Below are 18,048 nucleotides of genomic sequence, written 5' to 3'. Positions count from 1 at the left end.
TCTCAGAGGCTTGCAGCAGCAGGCAGGGAACGTTGGTTTTCTCCGTCACTGAAGCAAGCAAGCCTCATGTTAGTTTCAAGCTGCCTGGCTGCCGGCATATCTCCCCGATTAGCCAATGGGAAGGGTAGCGGTCGTATGCCAATTACCATGTTTCTCTTTTATTAGATTAGATATTTATGGAGTATTTTGGGTTGAGATGACATATAGGAATTTCCATTATGTTGGAGGAAAAGAGTTACAGGTAGGAAATACAGTTTGAATGATATAAATCTTCCATAGCTTCACCATCACCCCTTCTACTTTTTAATTCAAGTAATAAGATTTATTTATTATTTGTCCTACAAGACAGTTGCCATAACAAGCAAAGAACTTCTCACACTGCAGTGAAATGTCAGAGTCTCTTTTATTAAGTGGTCAGAAAAGAAGTCTGTCCCAGGTAGAGTGTGTATTGCCTCTTTCTTAAGAACTTCTGTTTTTATCACTTAATGCTTTTTGACTTGAGAAAATCTTAGTCCAAATACTGAACAAGGGTAAATAAATTGTAATGCAATTTCTTACAGAAAAGATTCAGAAAAATACTATGGCCAAAAATAAATTGAAAAGAAAGTTTCCATTCTCTTTTGACTTTAGCCAACTTGATTTTTTCGGTGAAATGCCTCATTTCTATGCATTAATATTCTCACTATAGTAGAATAATTCAAGAGAAATCTACTTTGTGAATTCTAGAATTGGTTTTCCCTTTCCCCCCAGCATATATAGTTCTAGGACCCTTTCTTCTAAGGGTCATCTTTATTTGCTCAGAAAAGAAAAGTTTTTAATGTCTCAGTTTAATACAAGTCTCTGACTCATGGGTGTGCAGAGGTATGTATGTACAAGGATGGTCTTTTTAGCACTGTTTGCAGTAGTAAATAGTTGAGAACAACTCCAGCTTTAGCTGTATAATTTGAATTTTTAATATTGTAACTATGTTCATATTTATTTATATTAAATACCAAAAATATTTTTAATTTTTATTTATCTTAATCTCTTAAAAGTTTATTGATTTGAGAGAAAGAGACATCGATTTGTCATTCCATTTATTTATGCATTTGTTGGTTGATTCTTATATGTGCCCTGACTGGTGTTCAAACCCACAACCTTGGTGTATGGGATCAATGCTCTAACCTACTGAGCTACCTTGCCAGGGCCAAAAATATTATTTTAAAGGAAAGGTAAATCTGCCATTTACAGGCCCTTTTGTGGCCTGAATGTACACATATGCCTTTGGGGTTTTGGTGAGTGTGTGGCTTTTTAATGTTACTCTTCCCTCCATTAGCAAAAGGAGTGCAAAACTCTTTGCCAAATGGCTCTGTTGATAGTTGATAGCACCAAGCGTGCCTTTGAAAGGACTCATCATAAGCTACCTTTTGTCTTTTTCTTCTGTTGCTTTCTCTCATAGAGATAACTGATTGTTGGAAAAGGGGAAAAAGCCATAGGAATTAATAACCTCTTATGCTGCCAATTTGAGTCTTAAGTGTTAGTTACTTGAGGACAATTTTAGATTTATGTAGACATTAACCTCTTGATTATTTGTGGCAGTGTAAGGCCATCTAGTGGTACCTTCTATCTAAAGACTGGGGAGTTTGCTATAGATTTGTGGGTGTTCTTGGTTGCATCTCATACAGCCTCTTTGGTTCCATTATACTGCTTTGTTGACTCTTGTAATGCCTGTCTTTTTAAGGTGTTCATCTGTACTATGTTGGTGGAGAGGTGTATGCAGAGTGTCTCAGCGATAGCAGCATATTTGTACAGAGTAGGAACTGCAACTTTCATCACGGCTTTCATCCTACCACTGTCTGTAAGATTCCCAGCAGCTGCAGCCTCAAAATTTTTAACAATCAAGAATTTGCACAGCTTCTGGCTCAGTCTGTCAATCATGGGTTTGAAGCAGTATATGAGCTCACCAAAATGTGTACAATTCGAATGAGTTTTGTCAAGGTAACTGGGTTGTGACCTGTAATTTAATTTGAGTCATTGCGAATATGTATATTATATGTCTGTAGAATATAATTTTTAAAAAGTTATTATTAAATGAAAGGTGGTAATTTTGACCTGATTTAATAGGGTTTTAAATGAAATTCTTAAATCTATAACTTTGACCACATGATAGGTCTATGATTTTATTTTATAAACCAAACATTATAAAATGCATGATACTGATTTTGATGATGAATAGGGGCTGAGTTTATAAAGAATTTAAGTTAAAGGCTAAATTGCTAGAGAGCATTTTAAAATACATATGTATTTTTATTGGTTTTAGAGAGAGGGAGAGGGAGAGAGATAGAAACATCAATGATGAGAGAGAATCATTGATGAGCTGCCTCTTTCATGCTCCACATTGGAGATCCAACCCACAAGCTGGGCTCTGACTGGGAATTGACCAGGACTTTTTTGTAGGTCCATGCTCAGCCACTGAGCCACCTTGGCCGGGCGAGAACATTTAATATTAACATTTCTTTTAAAGTTCCCTAGTTTTAGCAATTTAAATTATTATTAGCTCCCATTAGAGTAACTTAAAGGATTCTTTGGGATATTAAAATTATTTTCCTTGTACCTAAGTTCTGTTATTGAGAATTTGTAAAGTTTAAAGAAGTTTTCAAATTTATCATTTACTCTTGACCAGATTTTATTGGCATTCCAAAGATGATGATGGTTCATGAACAAAATTTGGAAATAATTTTAGTGATATATTTAAGCAACCTGTATTTGGTCCTTATGGATTTAGCCCAAGAGCAACTGTCAAATGCTGTGTGTGGGTGTTTTCTTTTTGGCATTCAGTCCCACAGTCCAGTGCTTCCTTGCTGCTTCGTTATAGGTCTGTCATAAGCATCAGTTTATCAGTAGCCTTGAAGGTCCTCATTCCCTCCCTACTGTAGAAACCTGACTTTTGCATATTTAATTTTGTCTTCCCATTCCTGTTCTGTTCCTCTGCACCACCACTCTGCGCCCCCTATCCTGTGCCCTCTCCCCTGTGTGCCTCCCCCACTCCCCCCTCCACCACCACCACTGGCTCCCCACTTTACTTTTCCTGGGCCAGGACTACTGTAAGTGGTAAAGCAGAGAGTTTGATAAATCAGGGCAAGTAAAAGTGAGAAAATTTTAATCGTTGTCTGGAGTTTTAGAATAAAGTGTTCTAGCTCAGTTCATCCCAGCAATTTCCCATTTTAAAGGATAATTGATATGTGATTGCCACTTAAATTATACTTACATGCCTTGATCAGATCTACAATGCCTTATTTGATTAAAAAATAAAAACCTGCTAAAACCGGGAAGCAAAAAATTTTGGTGACAAAATCCGATGTGAACTTATATGAGGCTATTTATATGTTTTATTTATCCCTTTAAATTAAGATGTATCTCACTGAAGAAATATTAAGTTTTAAATTGAGATATTGCACTTTAGAAAGCATTAACTTTATAAAATTAAATAAAGAGATCTGAAATTATTTGTTCCAAGGGTTTCTATTAATGGAATTATGTTATTAAAAATGCATATATCTTTCAATAATGCAGCTATTGTGTTGATTTTAACTCCATGGTGAATGCTGATTGGTTTTGTAATTTTTTTTTTAAAGTATATTCTGCATATGTCTACTGTTAAAGTATCTTTTTGTTAGTGCCCTAAAATTGGTTTCAACTGGTTCATTTCCACAGGGTTGGGGAGCAGAATATCACCGGCAAGATGTTACCAGCACCCCATGTTGGATTGAGATTCATCTTCATGGGCCTCTCCAGTGGCTGGATAAAGTCCTCACTCAGATGGGCTCCCCTCTGAACCCCATATCTTCTGTTTCATAGTGCAGAGTATTCTCTTCAATTATGTTATTAGTGGACTTGTTTTAATTTTAGAGAAACTTTCAGTACAGATACTGTGAGCTTACATGGAAAACAGCTTTTTTTTTTTTACATAATTGTGACCAATACATTTGTATTTTGTGATGAATCTACATTTGTTTGTATTAATGTTCACGTGATTAACTTTCAAAACTGTTGTGAAAGATGCAGAAAAATTATTATGCCCCAGTTCAAAAGTTTGGCATTAATCTTAAACTGGAACATACTTTTGCCTTATTGTCTCAACAAATTTTTTTGTTAAAATATTTTTGAAAAAGTAAAAAACAACACATAATGAAAAATTATAATCGTATAATAAGAGGATATACAGTGAAAAGTCTTCCCTTTGATTCTTGATCCTTAAGAAGCTGTACTTTTACCAGTTTCTGTGTCCCACCAACTTTTAAAAAGTCTAATTCATTGTTCTATAAAAGCATATGATAGGGACTTAAGAGAAACTATAAAAAAGAATCTTGTATTTGAAGGAACACTATGCACTGCTGTAACAAGCAGTGTCCAGTAAGAGCAAAGTGATAGTTTTCTAGATGACATCATAACATTTACACTTAATACAGCTAACTGTTTGTCAGTGTATTGTGACTTCACTCAGTATATCTTTTGTAAAACATTTCCTTTTTAAAAAAATTATTGCCAACAACAGGTGTCCAGTATGTGTCATTTACTCAGAACCTGCCATAAGTACTACTTTATAGCTAGCGGCAGCGCATGCACGGCCTTGGTCAGCTATGTTGCTGCTTTCGGCCAGTGTTGCAAGGACTCTAATTTTGACATGCATTAATCTTTTATTTTGCACTTTGATGGGTGACAGTTTTTAGTGTAATCTTTTGTGAAACACACTCAAGTGACTTGGACTTACATGCTCATCCTTACTTCCTTGGTACCCCTTTTGTATTAACAAACACTGCAATTTATAGATTACAGTTGTAGGAAGTTATACTTTTTTTTTTTTTTTTAGCTTTTGTTGTATTTTCAGCCTAGATTATAATACTGTTGTTCTGTAGCCCCAGCTTAAGGTGCCTTTTTAATTCCAGTTTTATGGATGTTTTTAGTGTTGAAAAGTCATGTACTTATTAATCCCATTGCTCTTATTACATCTGTCTCCCCATGCAGGGACCTGCATGCTGTAGCCATAGAAGCCTCTTCAGTCTAGCCTTGAGGTTGGGGGCACTGGTGATAACTAAATGAATCAGCAGTGGTGGTTGAGATAGCTGATTTAAAAACTTCATGTGTCAAAGAACACAGACTGTTCTGTCAGTTACCATGCATGCTCTTTTTACATTTTTTTTTTTAGTACCTATGTGAATGCTAATCACCAAGAACACAATTCTCAGAAAGGGAAGACATGAAAACCCTAAAATACCCATTTAATCAGTCATGCTCAAAGGGTTTGAATAAAAGACTCTACCCATTTTTCTATGGAGCAGTCAGATGGACACTTAGTTCTGGCATGAGAACAAAGACATTATTTTGAAAAATGTGACCTAATTTACCTATCAGAAAAAGCTTATTTTCTGGTGTCTTGTAGTACTATATGGAGCTATGTCAGTTTTGTGTTTAAAATGTTCATTTGGTTTGACTTTCTACTTGACCCTTTCTGCTTTTGTGAGGAAGTAAATACGTTTTTTGAGGAAAGGAGAATGTGATTCTTTTTGTTCTCTGTGACATTATTTATTGCTTTTACAAAGTGCAACCAATGGATGGTTTTAGTTCTTTCAGATGACGTGCCTTCCATGTGCTTCAGCTCACAGCCCTTGGCTGGGTTGGAGGATACTTTCTGACAGTCCCCTGAGCCTTAAACATACGTTTTCCATGACATACATTATCAGTCTTCTGTAATTGTGTCAGCCATCTGAAAGAGGATACTATTTGCTTAGTGATAGAACAATTTTTATTTTCCTTTTTTTTTTTTGCTTACCAGGCTTATGATACAACTTGTGGAACAAATTTGTAGGAAAAAACACCAGGTTGAATGATAGAAACATGTAATCAACCTCAGTGGGCTTGAACTGAAGGAAACTATGGAATTGTTTTATTGAGACTTTCCATTGAGTTAACTAAAAATAGTTTTTATTCATGTCACAGCTTTTAGAGTTAGCAGGATTTTATGTGATTGGCCTTTTCTGTGGTTTTTCTAAGGAACTGTGTCTCATAAATGACAGTCCTGAAACTATTAACTGTTAAGAGTTTCATGGAGAAGTAGAAGTCTGTTGTATTTACTAAAAGTTGTCAATTCCACACCCGTGGATTTTAAATGAAAACTTAATCTGGCTGCTTCTATGATTCCCAAAGATGCCCAATATCCATGGATGGGAAATAAAAGTTGCCAGTAAGATTTTTGAAAACTAAATGAAATTCTGACTAATGAAAAGAAAGTACCTCTGAAAGACCCTATTTCATAAAATTATAGTTTTACGTTTTTATTTAATTTCCAGAATGGTTTATAAAACATTGCCACATTATAATAATCACATTTGATAGCATATACAACATATTAATATATGCCAGCTGAAAAGACAGTCTGGGAATAATAAAATTACAACCAATTTGGTAAATGCAAAAAGAAGACTAGAATCAAAATTGATTTCAGTAATGAATTAAAGCAACAGAAGATGCTGATTGGCGGAGGAGAAAACAGAATTTAAGAGATGCATTTGACTAACATCGCTACATAATGGATATTATGGTCTGGTGGGTATTGCCTGACTTAAATTACGAAATGAAAACTTATAAGCATGTTATTGGCCTATTAAAGCTAACATATTTTCTTTAGAGAAAATTCAAAGGAGACATCAACCAAAATGTCAAATACATACATCAGAACATAAATAATTTTTCACATTTTATTGTTATGTAAGAAACTGTGATAATAGAATTGGCTGGGTTTCTGAGGTCAAATCCAGTGTAAAATTACTAGATAGTTCAAGAAGCTACATCTAATAGTACAGAAAGAGGATGTAGCCATGTACTTTTCATACATTTGAGAGTAATACATCCTTTAGGATGTAAAATGATCAAGTATTCAGATCTGAAATGTATTATCAAGACAAGAATTGGGGCTCACATTAAAGAACGTTCTGTATTTGAAGGGACCTGCTGGAAATGATCCTCCTGTAATAGTGTTCTGCTGAAGGAGAAAGTTTTTACAAAAAATCAAATCCTACCAATAGCAGAGGGACTCTAAGGTTTTATAGTACATTTCATTTCTGTGCTTCTGTTATAGAGAGCATCTAATATACCAGTTCAGATCCATTTTTTCATACTTTTTCTAGTTATTTGCTTAATATTACTTTGGATTATTATCGCTTTCCCACTTAAAATATATTAGTACCTTTTATACTTTCGAAAAAGGAAGAACCTTTAGGCAATTATTGAATTCAACTTCCAATGATGACTTAAATTTTGGACCTGTTGACTTTTAATAACGTGAGAGCTCTTCTTTGTCTTCTTATTTAAAGCCTCACTTAGTCTCTCGTAGGAATATAAACGTTTCCTCCTCATACTCATCAGCTAGATAAACACAGACCTTTTAAGGTAGTAGGTAGCCTGGTGGTTTTAGAAGTGTTGGTGATTTTTATGGGAGCAAGTTTTCGTAAGTATTGGTTTATGGATGGTCTCCTCATTTATTAACTAGGGTAGCTTTTCGAGGGGGGTAATCTCAGGTTTGATACCTGTTTTCCCCTGAACAGCATTTTCCTCATGGAAGCAGGTGGGATTCTGGGGAGGTTTTCTTCTCAGAGAAGATCCATGTATGGAAGGTGAGAATTCAAGGCATCACTTCTGCAGCAACAATTTTACTTGCTGCACAGAAACTTGGACAGTTCTCTGGAATCCACTGGATTGCAGTTCAGGTTCAGCGTGCCCTGACTACAAGAGGTAACAGTGTTTATCAAGCCGTTGTTATACTGGATTATTAATAATAGAAACTTATCTTCTAACATACAACTATCTTATAATTGAAGTATTACCCAAAAATTGGATGGTTAAAAACCAATGAGAGATTTTACATAAATACATATTTTTAAAGTAAGAGCTTATGCTATAATATTTGCTGGTAGCAACTGCTGTAAAACCAGTGATGAGTTGTTTTGTTGAAAAGATCTAGTCAGAGCAGGATTTTCCTGTCATTCATGGCAGAGTGAAAAAGGTTTGCATGGTTCTTATCTAAATCTGTTCTTAACATTCTTAAAATCATCATTCTATTGTCCTGTAAGGTTTTATTTGAAGATGCTGTTTTTAAAAAGTTCAGAATTTTGTGTAAGATAGGTTTTTATCCCCATTATTAGGTACCAGTTGGTGTTAGCTATAACCAAGTTCCAGTGAGGTCAGACAAGCCTAGGTTCTTTATAAAAGAAAAATCTTTTAGATTTGGATTTCCCATTGCAGATGTTGCTCTCATTCATAAAGTCTTTTAACTGTAGGGACTCTTGAAGGTAATAGAAGTGGGTTTTTTTTTTTAACCTGATTGGTTAAGTTACATTTTGAAAATTACTTATTTTAAAATTGGATAAGATTATAATGAAAACTGGATGTTTATATGTACCTGTCCATGTTCTCTCAAATAGATATTTCTATATGCAGATAATAAAGACCAAACCAATGGCTGCACTATAGGTCTGCTTCTTATTTGTACTTGCTCTGCTTCTGTTTATGTTGTAGAAAGTGAAATTCTAGCAACATGCTTCCATTCTGTTATCTTTTTTATACTTATAAAAATGTATTAGGTTTTACTATATTATGCTTTTCAAAGCCATAACTCGTAAGAACTTCATTTTTGCATATTGTTTGCTAATACTTTATTTTAATAAACCTCAAAACCTGCTTAATGTGTGTGTGTGTGTGTTTCTCTGTTTTTGTGTGTGTGCTCTGTTTTGACTTAACTTGCTTCTTTGGAGTTATAAAAAAGAGAGAGTATTAGTTGCTGTGACGAGCTGTTTTGTGCACTAATGATAGAAAATGGAAATATCATGTCTTGCCACTCCGCATGAGGTTTTGCTCAGAATGATTAATATTTTCCCATTCTGTTTCTAAGAGTGTTGATGTGTTATTCTTTGCTAGTTTTGTTCTGTCTTGAAAAAGGATTTGGATCTAAAGTCTGGGTTTTTTTAGTTTAACCACAAATTTCCCTTCTTTAGATCCATCTATAAGTGGAAGGTCTTGACCCATGATCCAGAGATAGAATAGCTCGTAGCAGAGCTGGCTCTGGAGGCTGCCTGCCTACATAAGAGTCCTGGCCCTCGGAGCTTTCTTAGCTCTGTACCCTTAGCTTGTGCTTAACCGTTCTGTGCCTCAGTTTCCTGATCTGCAAAGTAAAAGTCTACCTACTTCATAGGATTTGGGGAAGATTAAATAGAATGATACAAATAAAGTACTAAGAACAGTGCCTGGCATATAAGAACTCATATTTTTATTATCTCTTACATCTCTTCTTTGATTTAGAGGAATTGTTTCTGATGTTGCTTGACTTTGGTAGATCAACCCTTGATTATCCGCTTTGTGAATTAGCTTTGCTTTTCTTTATTTTTTCCATCTTAAAAAATTTTAAATCACAGATTAGTTTTATCCCCATCAAGTGCACGCCTTTCCACGTCTGTTGCATATACTAAAAATGTAAACATCCTGCTTAGGAAGGGATGGTGAAAGTTCATGTGTGCCCATAGAAAAGTAGAAAAACCCAAACTAAATATTTTAACACCAAATAGTAAACATAACAGCTCTTACTATTCTCTTTAGAGAAAAAAAATTACATCAAAGTAATCCAATTATTCAAATCAGTTCCTTCTTATGCCTTTTTATTTCAAGTATAAGGCATTTATTTTATTTTTTTAAAAATTATATTTTAATGATTTTTTACAGAGAGAAAGGGAGAGAGATAGAGAGTTAGAAACATCGATGAGAGAGAAACATCGACCAGCTGCCTCCTGCACATCTCCCACTGGGGATGTGCCCGCAACCCAGGGTACATGCCCTTGACAGGAATGGAACCTGGGACCTTTCAGTCCACAGGCCGACGCTCTATCCACTGAGCCAAACCGGTTTCGGCTATAAGGCATTTATTTAGTAAAGTATTTAGTAGTGACTTCACTTGCTGTTTTAGAAGGATATTTAAAAAAAAACCCACACATTTGTTCTGGCAAAAGGTTTTAGTGAACAATGAGAGGTGTTAGACTTCTCTCAGATTTAAGGTAATTAGTTTTCAAATTGCTTTATCCAAAGAGTTCGGTGATGAGGGGATCAATTGCTCCAGTTTTAGACCTGAGACTTGATGGCCAAAGCTTTTCCATATTACAGCAGTTTTGATGCAGTTTATTTGTATAAGTATTTACAAGTATCAGCAGGCTAGCAAACTTATAAGAAAGTACTTTTAAGAGTTCTGTAGTATACATGATTCAAAGAATATTTAAATATTACTGTGGTTTTGGTTGTTGCTGAATTTGTAAGCCTATTTTTAATAAACTGACTTGTGTGAGGGAGAATCGGTATTTTTATCTAAATCACTTTTCGTGGTTGTATTTTAGAGGCAAGGGGACCGAGGCTAGAGGGAAAACATAAAAAGCAGTTGTTGGCAGCTTGCTTCACCATTTCCATCTTAGAGCATGTTGGGCGGGAGGTGGAGGGCATTGGATTGGTGGTGCACATTCTTCCATTACCCATATTCTGTCAAGTGGATATATACACACTTCCTGAGAGGCATTTCCTGAGGCAGTCTTGAAGTTGGGGATGAATTTGAAAGCTTCCTTCTAGCATGCCTTACTCTCCTACCTATCTCCCACCCAATAAAAACCTCACCTGTTACTTCATTTAAAATACTTTTACATGAGATAAATGTGGAGAATTTTAACAGTACGGAAAACCACAAACTAGCTAACCACTACACTTTTATGTGTGTACCCTTCTAACCTGTTCTGGTAATCACCCTACATTGGCCCTTTCCTTTCTTTGACAAAAGCTTAGCAATTATGGGTGGAGATATAGCTCCTGTTTTGAAAGGGTTCTCAGAGAAATTTGTTTGGGTCTAAAGTGTTTCTTGAATTCCATATCAGAGAGCATTTGCTATCTTCGCTATTTCTTATTTTGTTCAATTGCAGACCTTTTCAAAATGTATAACATCAAACCTATCTATCCAGATCTTTTACTGAGATGACTGAAGTGACAAAAAAAAAAAAAAAAGCCAATTGGGATTAATCTAGGAAGGCATTCAGAAAGGGAATAAAAGATCCTGGGCATTAAGAAGAAAAGGAAAGTTTTTCATTCCTCATAACATGTACCACCATCTAACATGTTACATATATAATATTTCTTTACTCTTTTTATAGATTGTCATATCTCATGGGAATTTCAGCTCTATGAGACCAGACCTATGTTCCCACTGCCAGAACAGTTCTTCATATTTTGTAAGCACTCCAATATTTGTTGGATGAATGAGAGTACTAGGACTCACCTTTTAAATTGTCTAATGAGAATTCTTAGTTGAATGGATTCTAGCTCAGCACTTTATTAGATCTCTATTTCATGCCTCAAAAGAGAAGAAAGGAGAAACTAGAACACTCATATTCTCTGAACTTTTGGATCTTTGTTCCAAAGTTATCAGGTTCCTGGAATTATTGGTTAGAGAACCTAACAAAGTAACAGTTAATATTTTCCTAGAGAAAGGATTTACTTTCTTTGATGTATTTGATGAGAAAATAACCAAAAAAGTGTAGTTTTTATTTTATAACTTAAGGGATGGCAGTGTTAAGAGCCCAGTAGTTTGATTCTAGCGCCCTGGTTTAGATCCCATAAAGACAACATAATGACCTATATTTGTACTACAGGGTAAAAGATTAATTTTGCTGAAGACTACGTGTGATTGTAGTGGGGAGGGAAGCACAGGAGGATTTGGGCTATACCACCATTAGTTAAGATTAATTAATAATAAACATTCCTTGGTTGCCTTTCTTGACATAAAATTCTGTGAATTTTACAGAATGTGTTTATACAGCAGTGAAGGTGATGATGGTTGTAAGCACAAAGTAGTTAGTATTAGCAGTAAGACTACAAAGATAAGCATCTGAAAAGAATGGTGCTTTCTTTTTATTGTCTGTTTAATGAGTTACTGGAAGTTTACCAACACCCATTCTCCCCTTTGTTAATTACAGAACACCTCTGTCCAGCTGCCTACCACATTTCCACATTTCCCAGCCTCTCTTTTAGCTGGATGTGGCCTTGTAACTAATTTCTGACCAATAGGATTTGAGCAGAAGTGTAGCACAATTTTGGCATAAGGCACCAAAGAGTAATGTTCTTGTTCCTTTCCCCTTCCCAATGGCCAGAATGCAGGTATGATGGCAGGAACTAGAATAACCACCTTGAAGTGGGCCTAAAAGCCAGGGGATAGGGTGATAGCTGTGCTACTCCTGGAAGGTTATATGTGCACAAGAAACTTGGAGATGGGGAGTGTTCTTTGTTACAACAGTTTAGAATGTAACTTAATTAATACTTACTTGCTCATTCACTTACCCTCTCCAAACACTTGTAGTGTTCTCTGCAAGTCAGGCTTTACGCTGGGCAGCAGGGAGTCACCTCCTGTCCTCATGGAAAGTGAAACCAACAGTTTAGTGTGTTCAATCCCCATCTAGTTAGGGCTCTCCAGTTTTGGAGGGTGGAGAAAAAGCAGAATAGAGAAGGAAACTGAAAATAGACTCTGCTTCTGTTTTTCTGACTATCTTTTCTGGTCCTGAGCAGTATTTGGTTGGTTGCTTATTCATTCAACTAATATTTGAGGGCCTATAAGATGTCAGGCTGAGGATAAAAGGAATAAAACAAATTCTTTCCCTCAAGGAGCTTCATTCTGGTTACAGAGACAGAAAACAAGCTAAGTGAAATATAGCACAGGTAGTGGTAAGTTCTAAGGCGGAAAAGCAGGAAAGGGAGATTCGAAATATTCAGGGGGTTGGGGAGGGAGGCAGATGAAGTTTTAGATCAAAAAGCCAGGGGACTTGCTGAGAAGGAAATCTTTGATCTAAATCCAAGAAGAGGTGAGGAAGTTGGTATGTGAAGTAGTCATTTAGCTGATTCTTTGTCAAGGCAATTCAGAAGGCGTATGAATGGTACAGTAAAGATCTCGGGATCCCTGCAGGAAAAGGGGTAATTCAAGCGGAAACAGCTAAAGTAACAAACATTTAAATTGTATGTTCTTTTAGTCTCTGTGGGAGATACAATAATAATGGAGTGTTACATAGACGGAGACAAGAAATATCAGTTGCTAACAACTTTTCGGATTACCACCTCCAGGAAACTGGCCACTGGGGACTACGAATCAATAAGAAAAGTTCAACTCAATATTTCATCTTATACAAGTTTAAGGCAGAAAATAAAGGGGAAGAGTTCAGAGGAAGAACCCATGGACAAATTTATCTTAACCTCTAGCTCTGTTTTTCTACTATGTTTCATTCAACAAATACTTCATTGCCTATTTTGTGTTTATCACGACGACAGGCATTGGGAAAGCAGTAGTGAACACGATGGATGCTGTCCCAGACCTCAGCTTCCGTGTGAGTAGGGAGAGAGACATTAATTAGGCTATGACGTGTATAGCTATTTAATAGTTGTGATAAGGGAGCTGATTGGGGGCTATAAATGAATAAAACTGATCTGCACTCAGGCAAGTCCTTTTAAAAAAAAATATATTTTAATTTCAGAGGAGAAAGGAAAGGGATAGAGAGAAACATCAATGGTGAGAGAGAATCATTGATAGGCTGCCTCCTGCAAGCCCCAATGGGGATTGAGCCCACAACCCGGGCATGTGCCCTGACCGGGGATCAAACCCATGACCTCTTGGTCGACAATCAACCACTGAGCCACGCTGGCCAGGCAGGCAAGTCCTTTTTGAGGAAGAGATATTTAAGTTGAGACTGGAAGGATAAGAAGGCATTGGCCAAATGTAGGACCAAACAGCTTAGGCGGAGAGTCCTGTGGGATTGAAAGGCCATAGTCACTAGAGCCTGGACTACAAGAGTGTGAGGAGATGATGTTAGAGAGGTTGTTGGGTGTCAGATGATGCTGGGTCTTGTAGGTCAAGATTAGAGTTTTGTTTTAATTCCTCAGATCCAGGAGAAGCCATTAGAATGTAAACAGGGGCTGGAGCAAATATCTGGATCAGATGTATATGTTGATTGGCGAGAGGCAAAAGTGGATGCTGGGCTTTGAGTTCGGTTGGTGCTGCTGGAGATGGAAGGGAGTAGATGGAGTAGAGTGGTGTCTAGGAGGTGATGTGTTGCATGTGGGAAGGATGAAGAACAGTTTGGGGTCAAAAATGACTACCATGTATTTTTTACTTTGGGCAATGGGATGCCATTTGTTGAGATGGAGAAGACTGGAGGAAAACCCAATTTATATGGAAAGGTGAGTTTTAGACGTTGAGTTTTAGGTTCCTTATGAGATATCCAAATGGAGGTGTTGAATGGGCTCAGGGATAAGGTCTGGAGAGCGTTATTTGAAAAGCACCTGAAGCCATATGAGTGGATGAGTTAGTGTAGTGGAAAGCACAGTGAGAAAGGACCGAGGACAGCTGCCTTCCAGCTTGGATACACTGGGAAACGGCAGACCCCTTTACTGTTCTGAGATAGTACATGCCTTTTAAAAAGAACTGCAAGTCACTGAGGGAAAGCATTTAGCGTTTGTGTTACTGCAAGCATTTCTGGAATGATTATCCTGTTTAGTAAGAATGATAGGTCACATTCAGAGCGTTTAGTAGAGTGGTTCTCAACCTTCCTAATGCCGCGACCCTTTAATACAGTTCCTCATGTTGTGGTGACCCCTAACCATAAAATTATTTTCGTTGCTACTTCATAACTGTAATTTTACTACTGTTATGAATCGTAATGTAAATATCTGATATGCAGGATGTATTTTCATTGTTACAAATTGAACATAATGAAAGCATAGTGATTAATCACAAAAACAATATGTAATTATATATGTGTTTTCCGATGGTCTTAGGCGACCAAAGGGTCGCAACCCACAGGTTGAGAACTGCTGATTTAGTACATATCAAACATGAGCTAAACACTACCTATAATGTCTCATGCAATGTTGGAAATCCTATGAGGCAGATGCTATTATCTCCATTTTGAAGATGAGCAAACTGAGGCTCTCAGACATCCAGAAACATCATCAAGGCATAGAGTGGATGACCAAGGTCAGGTTACCTCGCTCTAGGACTGAGACTCTCGGTCACTACAATATGCTGCTTCTCCTTGTTACCTAGCATCTGCAACCACTTTCCTAATTTCCACCCCCACCCCTCACCTCCCATCAAAAGTATATTCTCACCCTTCCTGTCTGCTCCCAGTCCAAACACCTATGTCATGGGTTCTATTTTTAGCCTGCCATGCCCAGCTCTCCAAAGGTGGTTCCAAGGCATCATGGGACTGCAGAAGAGCAGAGATCAGGAGGAAGTGTGTATAAACCTACAATTACCATATTGTAGTCCACTTACCTGCATATCAGTAGAGGGCAGACATGAATGCAGCCACATCCCGGCTTTCCAGGGAAAATCTGGGACTAGGTCCAACATGAGAAAGGAACCATTACTGCTCAACTGGTCTAATACTTGCCTAGAAAAGCGAGTGAAATTGTCCAGGGTCACAGTGCTGACAAAAAATAGAACCTTAGACTAGTTCCTCTCACTGACCCCCCTTGGTTTCTATATTCCATCTCTGCAGGCCCAGTTACCTAGGAGTTTCTTCCAGAAAGGTCTGTTCATTTGAAGTACTGAAGCCTTTGGTTTCAGTGGCTGAGGCCATTGCAACCCTTTAGAGACCTCAGAGGGATGCTTTCCAAGTTGTCTCCATGTTGGCACTTTTTAGCTTTAACCTCTGTGTGCCTTGTATTTTATGAAGGGATCCCAACAGCCTCCTGGATCACTCTGACTTTAGCTGATTCTGGCCCAGGGACTCCAGGTGACCTCTAAGCTAATCATTCCCTCATATTCTCCCCAGCAAGGATCAACCCTTGCATTTGTTTGTTGGTACTTTTTTTTGTAGTCCCCAGGAAGACCACATTTTGTTTGTGGGCCAGCTTCTCTCTCTCTCTCTCTCTCTCAATAGTTTATTGATTTATTAATTTTAGAGAGCAAGGAAGGGAAAAGACAGAAACATCCATGTGAGAGTATAACATTGATCAACTGCCTCCTGCACGCCCCCTACTGGGGATCGAGCCCACAGCCCAGGCATGTTCCCTGACCGGGAATCAACCACCAACCTCTCCTTGCACACTGGTGAAATAGATTAAGTAAGTTGTGCAGGGTCACACTGCCAGTGAGCAATGGAGCTGGAGTTTAAAGCTGGACAGTGGGACTCCAGAACGTGTGCTTCTGGCCATTCTGCACACTGCCTTCAGGTCTGTCCATGGGGAGATGTGGAAGAGGAACACTCTGCCTCTACATTAATCTCCTAACTCTCCACCCAGCCCCCAGATCAATCCCCCATAGTAGCATTGTGTGACTTCATTATGCCAGCTAGGGTTCCTCATAACTCCTTACGTTTATTCCATTTAGTTGTTTCTGCAACCAAGGTTCACACAGATTCGCTGAGTTAACCTTGCTGTATAGCCTGGAGAGATCTGGTGTCATTTCCAAAGACCAAACTAAAATGTTCTGTGAGTTATCACAGAGTTAGCACCATTAGCACTTGGCTGGTGTTAGCTCTCCAAAACTAATAATTAAGCCCAAGGTGAAATGTCTTCTGCTCATCTCTGTTGACAGGAGGGACTCTTAGACACAAGTGGGAAGTGGTGAGGAAGTGGTGAGGAGACTCCAGCCCTAGCACACATTTCCCAGACTTAGCCTGGGTCCTTAGACAGGTTTCAGTGTCTGACAACCCTTTCCAAAGGGTTGTACAAAGGTGTGTAGAATTGTGTGCCTGTGTGCATTCTGCCAGAGGCAAGTGTCCTCAGCATTCTTCAGATTCTCGACACACAAGTGACCCCAAATGGTTAGAACACTGGATTAGATAATCTACCAAATCATTTTTCAGTCAAACATTCTCTCAGCTCTAGTGCCAGGTGACTCCTGAAACAATTTCAAATGCCCATAAACTCCCTAGAATTAGGCTCACTTTGAAAAGTCAAGGTTATCACAACTTTTCCTTCTCAGGCTCTTTGAGATTGTCTCCTGGCGGGTTTACGCATCCGTTGCTTCCTGCTGTGCTCCCTAGAGCTGGCTGCCTGCCTCATTTGGGAAGAAATTCTGCCTCCTGTCCCCATCACCTGACCCTTAGGCCCTTCCTTACCACCTGATTCTGATCCAGAAATAGCTCTTAGAAGGGTTCAGGCCCAGGGAGGAAAGGAGAGGACAGGGAAGGAAAAGTTGCCACGGAGCCCCCTTTCAGGGCAATTGTTTTTTCCCCCAGCAGAAGAGGCAGCAATTCCTCTTTGAGTCCTGTTCTAAAAACACTTCCCAGGGCAAGTAACTGACTGATCCAGGGGGAAAGCTGCGTTGAAACTGACCTGGGCCACAGCAAGGAAGGAGGCGGCAGCCCTAGGCTCTCAGGATGCTCATAAGGGTGCCCAGCCCCCATCCCGCTTTCCAAAGTGGCGCAAAGACAGACCAGAGCGTTCTCAGCACTGGGTCTAATTCGGTGAGGTTTTATTGTAGAAATGCGGCCCCTGGAGATGTGGGACGTGGATTCCCACTACAGATTGCTCCCGGCGGGACCCTGTGTCTCTAGACCGGCTTCCCCTCCATCCGTGCCCGCAGGAAAAGCTGGGTCCTCGGACCCCGGGGCGGGACCCAGGGAAACTCCGCGTCTCCTGGGGCACGCGGTCCCCGAGGGCCATCATTTCACAAAGTCAGGCTGAGTTCACGCTCAGGTCCTAACTGCCTGCGCTCTGTGCCTGCCCCTTCCGTGCGCAAAGTGAGGAAGTCAGCCGGCGGTGCGCCTTCTCTCAGGAATGTCCCAGCTGGACCCGCTGTCCCGGGGAAGAAAGGCTCTGCCAGGGGGTCAGAACCTTGGTACCCCAGGGCTACCAGGACGGCAACCTAGGCAGCCCGGGTTGCCGCTCGAGGTCAGGAAGGGTCTTGGGTCTGGCGACTCCCAGAGGTCAGGTCCATCGAACCCCTGAGGTCAGGCCCGCCCTGCCTGGCTCACACCGACTGCTGGTAGCGAGACGCGAACC

At 38.9% G+C, this 18,048-nt stretch overlaps 1 protein-coding gene across 1 annotated transcript in view; it reads left to right on the top strand.

Moving 5' to 3' along the window:
* The window catches only part of SMAD5 (SMAD family member 5), a 26,522-nt gene extending 17,805 nt beyond the window's left edge, over positions 1–8,717 (top strand). The window contains exons 5-6 of the mRNA XM_006753532.2: positions 1,721–1,977; positions 3,694–8,717. Coding sequence (XP_006753595.1) covers positions 1,721–1,977; positions 3,694–3,837 — 401 coding nt within the window. The 3' untranslated portion in view covers positions 3,838–8,717. The remainder of the gene's footprint in view (positions 1–1,720; positions 1,978–3,693) is intronic.
* Positions 8,718–18,048: the final 9,331 nt, after the last annotated feature.

This window comes from Myotis davidii, unplaced genomic scaffold (assembly GCF_000327345.1).
Source record: "Myotis davidii unplaced genomic scaffold, ASM32734v1 scaffold471, whole genome shotgun sequence".
Classification (NCBI taxonomy): domain Eukaryota; kingdom Metazoa; phylum Chordata; class Mammalia; order Chiroptera; family Vespertilionidae; genus Myotis; species Myotis davidii.
This window is presented reverse-complemented; position numbering and strand designations above follow the sequence as displayed.